Source organism: Dreissena polymorpha, chromosome 10 (assembly GCF_020536995.1).
Source record: "Dreissena polymorpha isolate Duluth1 chromosome 10, UMN_Dpol_1.0, whole genome shotgun sequence".
Lineage (NCBI taxonomy): Eukaryota > Metazoa > Mollusca > Bivalvia > Myida > Dreissenidae > Dreissena > Dreissena polymorpha.
The window spans coordinates 39,204,969-39,217,405 of NC_068364.1; the positions used below are offsets into that span (position 1 = coordinate 39,204,969).

The following is a 12,437-nucleotide window of genomic DNA, read 5'->3' on the forward strand; positions in this document are numbered from 1 at the left end:
TCATATGTAATTTAAATTGTCAAATTAATAATATTTAAAGTATTCTTCGAGTTATGTAAGTTAAAGATGATAAGTATTTGGGAAAACATTTATCATGAGAACCTGAATAAAATAAAACAAATGTGATTGATAACTGCAATTTACTTGAAAGATTTTTATGTGCAGAGATTTTTATTAATTATTTAGCTCAAGTAAATTGTCCATACTGTTGACATCAAAATGTTCAATTAACACAGTTTCATTATGATTTAGCGAAGTGCAAATTCAGCGAGTTACATAAAAAATTAGTCAAACGTCATTCTGTAACATGTCGAAAATGATCAACCAATATAGTAATGAAAGTAGCAGAATTTTATACGCGGGTGGCGTTTAATTTTAAAGATTGTCTTCATTAAATCATCTGTTACCGATAACAAGAGCATATAATTTTTTAACGTAGCAATAGACAGGTAAATCCGATTCCACAAATTGCACAATGGCGATTGTGATTGAACGCCGAGTATCAAATTATTAATGTACCTGAATTTCAGCCATCTCTGTTAATCCTAGTTAAAACCTTAGCACCATGCACCGGATTTTTTTTAATTATCTGTTAAACATAAATCTTCAATGTGCAATTTACACAATTCTTGCCAACTAGTTGTTTATGTTTAGCAGTTGGTTCGGCAAAATGGCCGATTTGGCTTCTACTGTTGCTAAGAGAATGTTTTATTTTTCGAACTCAATGAAAATTACTTTTAATTTAAGATATATAATAAATACAGATGATAAAACTTAAATAATGCATAATTGATATAAAATTTGCTTTATATAAAAAAACATTGTATTCTACTCCGACAGGTTAGAGCATAATCCTATACATAGTTGCTAAATATAGTTTAGAATTGCAACCAGTCAAAATGCGCACCTGTTTTTCCTAATTGAAACTGAAAGTAGACAAAATCATGGCATCAACATGGTATTCAAAGGTCGTTAAGTTATTTACACTAAGTGACAAACAGCTTGTTCAACTTTCCTTGGGAATATCTGCTGCTGGAGCAATGATGGTCATGGGGATGTATGGATATCAGAAATGTTTGTAATAATGTAGATTCATCAAATTTATGCTAAAAATACACAAATTAATGTCTCATTTTACATTTGAACTTTTTGAAGTTAAACTTAAACTATTCATTTTTATTTATCAATAAAAAATGTTCGTTTTTGTGAGATTTGTAAAGATTATTTCACCTGGCACTGTGTATTATATTATAAATTCGGATACATACAGTATATAATACTTTTTAAAGGTATGATTCAGATCTTCACACTTTGAAAATGAAATCCAATATTTTTGGAAAAGAAAACCTCATATTATAATTAGGTTAAAAAAATGCTAATCCATTTCATCTACCGATGCGAGCTATATCCTAATGTCACGTAAGCCGGGATGGCGGAAAGATGTGTGGCGGCCTGGTTAGGTCAGTCGGGAGAGCATTTGCCCTGTAAGTGAGGTGTCCCGGGCTGGCTGCACACTTTTCACCACTTAGCGACACTGATAATAACATTTGATACAGAATGTGGTATTCAAAGGATTTTTAATGTGCAAGTTATGTATCTACATATTAATGGGTCTTTCCAAAATTTAGCCCATTCCTTTTTTAGTCAGTTACAAAGTAGAAATAATTGTGTAAATATATCCCATAGTTTATACCCCCTGTTAAGAAGTAAAAGGGGGGTATATTGGAATCTACCCCTGTTAAGAAATTAAACTTGATTTTCGGCAAGAAGGGACTTTCTTGAAACTAAAAATACCAGAAAAGCGGAAAGTGTCGTCCCTGATTAGCCTGTGCGGACTTTACGCACATGCATTAAGCCCAATTTTCTTAGAACAAGACACAAATAATTTCTATGGCCATTCTTTCCCTACAATTGAATTAAGTCAGAAGTTTTTAACATATATTTTTGCCCTAAGTACCAATTGTTTATTCGCTTTATGTTAGATCATTGGTTTTCTTACAGTAAGTACACATTGGTTAATTGATCACATATGGCAAAAAGTACAAATTATGAAGCAAAATTACCAAAATTCACATACTGGTTAACATGTGGGTCGCTCTCTGGAAAAAATGGACTTAATCCTTTACCATGTGTAGTCCCATAGAAAGTTAAATCTAATTAAATATCTTTTTAACTAAATTCAAGTTTTAAAGGCTTCATTTCCAACCCTTAGTTACTGATGAGCAGCAAACAGCATAAAACCTGAACAGACTGCAAGTTACTCGCTAGTTGTTTTGGGTTTATGCTGGTTTCAAAAGCCATTTTCACTTTGCTTCTGAGTGGGAAAGGGTTAATGATGTGCGTTAAGTGTTGGCTCAGACTAGCCCTGGCAGCTATCCGCTTTTATGTTTGTTTGTTGTTTTCTTCGATTAAAAAAGTATCTTTTTCGCAAAAATCCAGTTTTGGTGGAAAGTTATTCCCTGATAAGGCTGTGCTGACAGCTTAGGCTAATCTGAGAGGACACGTTAAGCACATGCATTAAGACAAGTTTTCCCAGAGCCAGACTTACCGGTGTAACAGGCCATTTCTTCCCCCCTGGCCAATTTTTCCCCGGGGAAAAAATGGACTAGCCCATTTTTTCTCCGGGGAAAAAGTTGCCTAGGCCAATTCTTCCCCCCCTAGTCAAAATCTTCCCCCCTTAATTTTCATTTAATATATCTTTCTGTCTACACATTTTGGCCTGTTTTTCCCCCCTGGCCAGTTTTTCCCCCCCTACCTTGTAAAAGTTTTAACAATAGAATTTGATTGAGAGTTGCAATGCATTCCCACTCTTATCTTTTATTTTACTTATCTTTTACATTTATTCTTCACTTTTCGGCCAGTATTTCCCCCCTGGCCATTTTTTTCCCCCCTACCATGTAAAAGTAGTTTTAACAACAGAATTTGATTGAGAGTTGGTAAAACTGCCTCCACCCCCTTATCTTTTATTATCTCCCGCGATAGGCGGAGGGATATTGTTTTGGCGTTGTCTGTCCATCTTTCTGTCCGTCCGGAGCCATATCTTGGAAGTGCTTTGGCGGATTTCATTGAAACTTGGTATGAGTATATATATACATGGATAAGGGGATGATGCTAGCCAAATGGCATTGTACCTCATCTGTTAATAACGGAGTTATGTCCCTTTGTATCTTGAAATAATGCTTTTTTGAGTGTCAAATATAACAGACGCATTGAAAAAATTGAAGTCATTTTGCAATAAATTCTTAATAAGGGAGGGGGGGAAAGATTTGCCGAGGGGAAAAAAAATGGCAGAGAGTCATGTTGCAATTAATGCTTTAAGTAGGGGGGGAAAATTTGGCCAAGGGGGGGAAAGATTGGACTGGGCCATTTTTTCCCCGGGGGAAAAAACGGCCTAGGCCAATCTTTCCCCGGGGAAAAAATGGCCTAGGCCAAATTTTCCCCGGGGAAAAACTGGCCGGGGGAAAAAATGGACCGCTACACCGGTATTTCTTGTGCATTTCAGATCATAACAAGAATACAGAGTACACTCTGGAGTCGATGCGCATGCTGCAAGGTTACCCTAACCTGAACGACGTTCTAGGCGTTCCAGTGAAATTGAGAGGCTTTCAAGCTAGTAACCCCTTCCACAGGCGCACAGACAAACAAATCAGGGTATCTAGTTTTGTTTACTTTAAACCTATTTATTGAACGCTTCGAATATTTACATGCTATCATGAGGTCATTATGAAGTTTACATTAATGGAAAAGTCCAGTTTCTCCATCAGTTTACAGCAGAAATAGAATTTCGATCATGGCTTGTGATTGCCAACCAATTCGTAGACATCTGAGAATAATAAATATTCTTTAATTTGGATATTCAAAAATTGTGTTAGTTTTTAGTCAACCTTGACATTAAATGTCTATGTCTCATTTATTCTGTTAAGGACATAAACGACACTGGGTGTCTGGATGTAGTCAAACACTGAACGTATTTTTCTTGGTTCACAGGCTTTTCTTTATTCTTAAGTCTTAAAATGGGTTTGTGAATACGAGCCCTGGTCTTCTGTATTTTAGACCAAAAAAGGTATTTCAATCTGATAATCGTTGGGTATACAATGAAAGACAATATCAATGTAGTGTGAATTAAGCCAATAAAACATGATAACCCAAGAGAAAACGTAATTACACAGTTATGTCTAGACATGGACACATGTTCAGGTTTATCTTTTCAGATTTATCTGCCAGTGCAAGGTGCCGTGAAGCCAGCCTCGGTCTACAGTTGGTGTTCCCTGCACGACAACACGGATACTGGCAAACAACAGTGAGTTTGAGCGCATAGCGTGCAGTGATTTTTTTGTCCAATTCGGAAAAGTACCCGTAAAGGTCCAATTGGGAAAAATTGAGTCGTGAAAGCCTGAAAATTGGGAAAAATCGAGTCGTGAAACCCTCAAATTGGGAAATTGGTGTATTTGATTTTATGCTCCCAAATACTTTAAAATTGATAACTAAGTATTTTCAAGCTGTCAATATTATATTTACCAAGGTTCAAACCATAGAGCTGCATAGGGAAACAAACAAAATGTTGCATTTTCCAAAAAAAAAAAAAATTTTTTTTTTTTTTTTTTTACCTTAAATTGGGATTTTTTGGACAGCAATTGTGAAATTTGTAGTTTTTTCGTAATTGGGAAAGTGCCGTTTACCGGTACTTTATAAAGATGGAAAAGATCGCTGGCATGACAAAAAAACAACAACATTTAAGCCTCACTCTGGGACAATGTGATTTAACCCTTCAACCCTTAAATAAGTATTGTTTTAAAGACTTTGCTTACTATATTCAAGTTTTAAAGGCTTCATTTTCAACCCTTAGATACTAATGAGAAGCAAACAGCATAAAACCTTAACAGACTTCGAGTTACTTGCAGGCTGTTCTGGTTTTATGCAGTTTGCGCATAGCCATCGCTACTTTGGCGCTGAGTGGGAAAAGGTTAATACATGTAGTGCAAGTGTCATCCCAGATTAGCCTGTGGGGACTGTACAGGCTAATCAGGCATGACACTTTCCGCCTCAACTGGATTTTTTACTAAGAAGAGCCATTCTTTAAAGGAAAAATACCATAAAAGCGTAATTGTTGTCCCTGATTAGCCTGTGCAGACTGCATAGGCTAATCTGGGACAACACTATGCACATGCATTAAGCCCTGCTTGCCCTAACTAGCATCATGTAATAGAGGGTTGGAGAACAATAACCAGATACTTGCATACTTTTGTGAGCACCCTACCCTGCATGGGTACATTTTCTTTGGGGCCTGCTCTGATTCTTGGTTTTATAAAGGCTGGCTTAAATGTAGTTACCATTACTTCTGCATATACTTGTCAGATGTAGACACCATACTTACTGATCTATCTCTGAAGAAAACTCAATTATTCCTGTTGAACTTACCTAATGAACAACCTTAAAAGAAATACCGGTCCGCAGTGCAAAAATCAAATTAAGCTCTCTTTTTTGATTGCGAAAATATGTGTTACCAAATGTTATAATTGAAATCATTGTTCTGAAATTGTTCTGATACTTGGTTATAAAGCATATCAAAGCCCTTGTAGTTTTATCTTTTCACTTCAGAACTCCAAATGGAGAACCTGATAAACTTGGTCGAGCTCTGGACTTGCAATCCAATTCTCTAGACTTTCTCGTTTTCTTTAAACCAAAAATACAATAAAAGCTTAGAGTGTCTTCCCTTATTAGTTTGTGCTGACTGCAAAGGCAAATCTGGGGCGACACATACACATATGCATTAAGACCTATTTTCTCAGCGCGAGTCTCATACATATTTCTCCAGATGGCGGGTGGACCGACTCGATCTGCAGACCGATGTGGAAGGTAGCCTTCAACAGTGGACTATATTCCAGCACCCCGAATGCAGGGAAGACCCAGACTTGGTGTTCCAGAGAGCTGAACTCAGTGAAAAGCAGGAAATGAACTCGATTATTTCATCAACCCCAGTACTTGACTCGAGTTCGAAATCAGCATTTGACGAACCAAAGTTGAACCCAAAAAGTTGATGAGTGATAGATTGATGTGAATAATTTTCATTACCGTACTAAATCATGTCTTTAATAAGGCGCATGTTTGCACTACCCAAATTTTAATTCAATAAGTTGGTGCGTGTTTTACATGGACAGTGTACACAACCAATTGTGTAATAGTAGTATGGCGACCGATTTGACATTTTACTTTACTAGAAAATTATTTTTTTCTATTTTGGCATTTTTGAAATCCGATGGGCATTATAAGTTAATAAATTGTTAAGGTATTTACAAAACACTTTGTGACAATATTTGTTCCTATTTTTTTTAAGCTCGACTTTTGAACGAAAAGGCCGTGAGTTTTACTTGCTTGGGCATCATTGTTTATGTTTATAACCTGCCTTGTGACTTGTATGTTATGAACTACAAGTTATATTTTTAGTAATTGTTTTTACAAAAGCAACATGAGACACCTTTAATATATAGAATACAATTGTATTTAAAAGGTTAAACACATTAACGCCTTTCAAATACAATTACACATGTATTTTATCCCATCTTCACTGCGCAATTGACAACCCATATAACCCGTATAACAACCCATGTTTTAGACTAGCCTCTATCCCACGTTGTTGAATAAACCTGTGGCGTGCACAGACAAATGACGTCATTAATAAACAAACAATCGTTCCTTGTGTTTTTTGTTTGTTTTTTTTTTGCCACGTTTGTTTGTTATTTTTCTTGTTTAGTAAAAATGTGATGGGAGAAATAAAATACTAGGATTAGCGTTGAATAGAGAGAAGTTTATGTTGCTCGGCTTGCCAAGGCTCGTGCTCTCGGGGTTCTAAGCCTGGCAACATAAACTTCTCTCTATTCAACGCTATCCTAGTATTCTCTATGTACAACGAACACACTGTCATTGAACATGCTGTCTAATAATACTCTCTTGTTAATATGAGCTTTATTCTGGGAAAACTGGTGGGGGGGGGGGAGAAGGTTTGTGCATGTCTGCACAGGCTGACCAGAGACAACACTTACCACGTGAAATGTATTTTCGTTTAGAAGAGACTCCCTTTAAAAGAAAATTACAATAAGCAAATTCGTTGAATTGATGTCCCCGCCAATATGCTTCTGGACACAAAAGTGTTATATTTGACACTAAAAAAAGCATTTTTTTGAAGATACAAAGGGCCATAACTCTGTTATGTTCAGATGGTGTACACCTCTTCTGCATATATATACTCATACGAAGTTTCAATGAAATACGCAAAAGCACTTCCAAGATATGGCTCCTGACACAAAAGTGACGGACAGACAGCCGGACAACGCCAAAACAATATACCTCTGCCTCTGGCATATATACTCATACCAAGTTTCAATGAAATCGGCAAAAGCACTTCCAAGATATGGCTCCAGACACAAAAGTGCCTAAAGTAAAAAGCATTTTTTCAAGATACAAAGGGCCATAACTCTGTTTTTAACAGATGGTATACAATGCCATTTGGCGTGCATCATCCTCTTATGCATATATATACTCATACCAAGTTTCAATGAAATCCGCCAAAGCACTTCCAAGATATGGCTCCGGACACAAAAGTGCCTATAGTAAAAAGCATTTTTTTCAAGATACAAAGGGCCATAACTCTGTTTTTAACAGATGGTGTACAATGCCATTTGGCGTGCATCATCCTCTTATGCATATATATACTCATACCAAGTTTCAATAAAATCCCCCAAAGCACTTCCAAGATATTGCTCCGGACACAAAAGTGCCGGACGCACGCACGGACGGACAGACGGACGGACGGACAACGCCAAAACAATATCCCTTCGCCTCTGGCGGGGGATAATAAAGCGAAAACTTTACGCACATGCAGTTTCTCAGAAAGAGATTTTTTTGAGATATTAAATAAAGACATGTCATAAGTGTACATATGTTTATCAATTATGTATAATGGAAGCTATAAGTTACAAAGAGAAGTTATAAAAATATGTGTATGAGAAACGATTTTACTGTTTCAGATCACTGTGACCTTGCCCTTTGACCTAGTCACCTAAAAATCAATAGGGATCGTTTGACAGACATGACCAATACTTCAATGAAGTTTCATGATCCTAGGCTTAGCATTCTTGAGTTATCATCCGGAAAACATTTTACTGCTTCTGGTCACTGTGACCTTGAACTTTGACCTGAACATCAATAGTAGTCTGTCGTCATGAGCAATATCCCCATGAACTTTCCTGATCCTAACCCTAAGCATTTGTGAGTTATCATACGGAAACCATTTTACTGTTTCAAGTCATTGTGACCTTGACCTTTGACCTAGTGATCTGAAAATTAATAGGCGTAATTTGTCAGTCATGACCAATGTCCCTATGAACTTTCCTGATCCCAGGCTTAAGCGTTCTTGAGTTATCATCCGGAAATAATTTTACTATTTCGAGTCAATGTGACCTTGACCTTTGATCTAGTGACCTGAAAATCAATAGGAACATCTGCCAGTCATGATCAATGTACCTATGAAGTTTCCTGATCCCAGGCCGAAGCGTTCTTGAGTTATCATCCGGAAACCATTTGGTGGACCGACGGACGGACTGACCGACCGACCAACAGACCTACATGAGCAAAACAATATAACCCCTCTTCTTCGAAAGGGGGCATAAAAATGTTGTAGTGTTATGAAAACAAAATCATTCTCCATTTATAAAATATTTTTATTAAATTTAAAGACAGTGTTTCACCAAATACTACAAGTAATTTGAATTGACCATATCATACGCTGTCACATGTAAGACTTGGATATAGAATAAACAGATTGGTGTCAGATGTAAGTAATAATCAAATAAAATCTTACAGTAGTAAACATTTACAGTTAATTGGTGATTAAAACTTTCCATTTTAAACTTGGCGAAAACACTGCCACACAAACAATATACATCACACATTCAGTCATTTTTAATTATAAATTTTGCCTACTTTGATATATATAAATTAATGCTTATCTAAGTGTTTTGTTTATGCGTAGCTTGTTTAAGATTTTTGACAATATGAACAAGTCAAACGGGTCTGGCAATTCATTTAAAATAAGAAAGCAGCAATTGTAATATATAAATGTATGTATGAGTTATACTACTTATTGCAAATTTTGTACTTCAATACAAAAAAGAGTGTTTCTTATGCACAAAGTAGTTTTTTCCGCTATGCAATATTCAACTTAATGTAAATGTGAAAATTCAATTTCTGATTTTGGTAACCCATGCCACTTTCCACCCCTAGATAAATACAAGGTAAATGTGAAATTGAATTGAACTTTTTTAAGCAACATAATAATTGCATGATTAACAAACACAGGGTCAATATATAATGTTGAGTTTTGTGTAAAAGACATTTGATAACGTTTTTATAAAATTGTTATGTCTTCAATAATTATTGTTTTAAACAACCATAACTAAATAAGTGTGAATCATAAATTCACTTGGTGCAGTGTCGGACCGTATTTGGTACAAAAACGAATATGGTACATTTGTACCATATTCGGCCGAATATGGTACAAATGTACCATACTCGGACCGAAGATGGTACAATTTTCGACCGAATATGGTACAAACATTGTACCATATTCGGTTGGAATAAGTTTTTCTATGCTCGCCAAAACGTATTTGGTACATACCAAAAAAACTCATAAAAATGAAAATGGCCTACGTATATGGTACATAAATTATGTATTTCTTAATAAATGAAATAGTCTGCCGATGTGTAAACTTTTTTTCAAAATCAAATACATTGTATTAACCTAATATTGGAAGTGACAAAAGTATCATCATCATCATCATCATCATCATCATCATCATCGTCGTCGTCGTCGTCGTCGTAACTAGCAGTAACAGAAACAGCTAACCTAACCACATTTTACATGGATTTTGCTGTTGTGTAACTGTTTCGCCGGCTAGCTCAGTCGGTTGCGCGTCAGATTGGCACGCAGGCGGCCTGGGTTCGATTCCCGGGCGGGCCAGATACTTTCGTGGAGATCATTAATAGTAATTTTCAAATTTTTAAAACTTTTTTTTTCGAAAGTGTATTTTCACCAAAATCCGATTTAAGAGATTTTGAGCTCTTTTAAATGAATATATCTCTCCAAAAATAAGGAGCTTTAGACAGGTGTGACTGTATTCCTAAACATTACTTTGTAAAGTTGATTTGTCGTTCCGACGTCATATTGCTGAGAAGCCGACAAAGCTTTGAAGTTTCCGATTTTTTCTTTGATAACGTGCCGCTTTAAAAAGGCGGGAATTTTGCACACGAGTCTTACTCAGAAGTCAGTAACCATATTTGACTTGGCGGTCGGCAAGAAAAGTTGTGATTTTCAACTAGAAAGAATTGAAATCCAAACTTTCTTCAAACTTCAAAAGAATTCTTGACAGTAAGTACTGTACATAATTTTAATTTTCAGTTGTCTTAATATGCATTGATGTTTTAACATGCATTGATTTTTATGTTTTATGCTTCCCCCCCCCCCTCAGAGTGCATTTGCAGTTGTCCGTCCGTCTATCCAATTGTCCGTGGCATTCCTTCCGGGTGCGTAACTCCTAAACTGCTAAAATATTTAAGCTACAGTCATTTTTTCGAAAGTGTATTTTCCACCAAAATCAGATCGAGCTCCTGTAATCTGTAGATTTGAACATTTTAAATTTTATGGAGTTTATAGGTCTTTGACCTTCGAACCCTGCCTAGTCGTGACTTCTGGTGAGCGACCTAGGCCCCCAGGGCCCCTTCTTTATATCCCTTCCATCCACGTAGCATTGGTTTCTACAGACCGTTTGTCCGTTGACCGCCATAAGTTTGCCCGCTATTTTTCCCCTGAATTTGAATTCGGTTGGATTTCAATGAAACTTTACATGAAGTACTTGCTACTTTCATTGCGCATATTGCCCGGAAGTTCGGATTGTAAATTTTAGCGGAGCTATCAGACGAGTGATTTTAGCTCAGCTCATGTCGTGAGACATTCGTTTTCGACACGCGGTGTTCAATACAAGCTCTATTAACTAATGAAGTATAAATGTATAATAACTTATTATATTATTTCAGATGAAGGAAGCAATTAGGAGAAAAAGGAAGCAATTAGGGTGCTTGCCCAGGTCGAAGTACGACATTATTGTCAGATGTTTAAACGGATCGTTCGATGTCCCTGTGAAGAAACGGACACCAGAAGAGAATAATTGTTTGGCCATGATTAGAAAACGTAAGGACTTCGAGCTTGGTGACCGGGGTTCTTTATTGTGTGGCGGAAAGCAAGTCCTTGTGAAAGAAGATCTTCCTAGATTTGTTGAGAAGATGTTCATGGAAAACAAAGGATGTGGAGCAAGGGTTATTTACAACAAACTGAAAGTAAATTACACGGGGTTCTCGGAACAAGCTATCCTTGAAATACTGTACAATAGCAAGTATTACCATGAGAAGTATCCGAGATTTACAAACAAGCCAAAGCCAAAGACAATTACAGAAGAGGAACCAGGCAAAAGATGGCAGATTGACATAATTAACATGAAAAATCAAAGTGTTAGCTACAAGGGGTCCACATACAGTTATATTCTACAAGTCGTGGACGTTTATTCTAGGTACGTTATGCCAAAACCCCTGAAAACGAAGAGTTCGGGTGAAGTTGCAAAGGCATTAGAGGACGTGTTGATGGTTAACCTTGCCCCTGACATCATCCAATGTGACAACGGACTGGAATTTAAAGGCCCTAGTATGAAACTTTTGTTGAACAAGTACAACATCAAAATGATCAATAGTAGGCCGTATCATCCTCAATCACAGGGCAAGTGTGAAAGGTCAAACAGTGTTATAAAGGCCAAGATTCTATTTGCAACAAAAAGTAAACGTGGATTTAACTGGGTCGAAGGGCTTCAAGATTTAGCCTATGCCATAAACACAAGTTTCAAACGAGTTCTTGGGGGTCTCACGCCCTTTGAAGCCTACTACGGAAGAAGTCATGTTTTTACCAAAGAACGTCATAGTTCTCGTGAAATAAAGAAAACCATACGGCGAGCAAATAAAAAGGCTTACAGGTCGCTGTTGAAAAACGCAACTTCCCCAAGCAAGTACAAAGTAGGAGAGACAGTATTAATTCGCTATCCCTTTCGAAAATCCAGGGTGCCAACCAAAAGATATGTTATCGAAGGCAAGGTAGAAAAAGTAAAACGAAATGGTGTTTATATTGTGTCATTTCAAGTACCGAACAAACCCGAACTTGGATTCGTAAGCAAATCGGTTGGGGTCGAAAACATGACTAGCCTAACTGTTGCGTTAGAGAAACAACGAAAAATTAAAAAACATTCATTAAAACAGAACCGCTCAGAGAAACAAAATCACAGAACTAAGTACTATCATGTTTTAACACACCATGAAAACCTGCAGTTGTTGGATGGGGTGAA

General features: G+C 36.8%; 3 protein-coding genes across 8 annotated transcripts in view; 2 read left to right on the top strand and 1 right to left on the bottom strand.

The window, feature by feature from the left end:
* Positions 1–678, bottom strand: part of LOC127849058 (dynein axonemal heavy chain 7-like) — a 73,829-nt gene extending 73,151 nt beyond the window's left edge. Inside the window, 1 exon segment of the mRNA XM_052381781.1 lies at positions 520–678. Coding sequence (XP_052237741.1) covers positions 520–534 — 15 coding nt within the window. The 5' untranslated portion in view covers positions 535–678.
* The window catches only part of LOC127847680 (uncharacterized), a 391,129-nt gene that overhangs the window by 318,984 nt on the left and 59,708 nt on the right, over positions 1–12,437 (top strand). Inside the window, exon 6 of one of the 4 annotated variants that reach the window (XR_008034115.1) lies at positions 6,509–6,692. The exons of the other annotated variants lie outside the window; for them this stretch is intronic. The gene's annotated coding sequence lies outside the window, so the exon portion shown is untranslated. Of the gene's footprint in view, positions 1–6,508; positions 6,693–12,437 lie in introns of those variants that run through there. 4 annotated transcript variants of the gene reach the window in all.
* The window catches only part of LOC127847683 (uncharacterized), a 70,842-nt gene continuing 59,305 nt past the window's right edge, over positions 901–12,437 (top strand). The window contains exons 1-4 of one of the 3 annotated variants that reach the window (XM_052379751.1): positions 901–1,074; positions 3,503–3,651; positions 4,212–4,300; positions 5,816–6,246. In XM_052379751.1, coding sequence (XP_052235711.1) covers positions 945–1,074; positions 3,503–3,651; positions 4,212–4,300; positions 5,816–6,038 — 591 coding nt within the window. In that variant the 5' untranslated portion in view covers positions 901–944 and the 3' untranslated portion in view covers positions 6,039–6,246. Of the gene's footprint in view, positions 1,075–3,502; positions 3,652–4,211; positions 4,301–5,815; positions 6,247–12,437 lie in introns of those variants that run through there. The other 2 variants (XM_052379752.1, XM_052379753.1) reach the window with 2 other exon arrangements.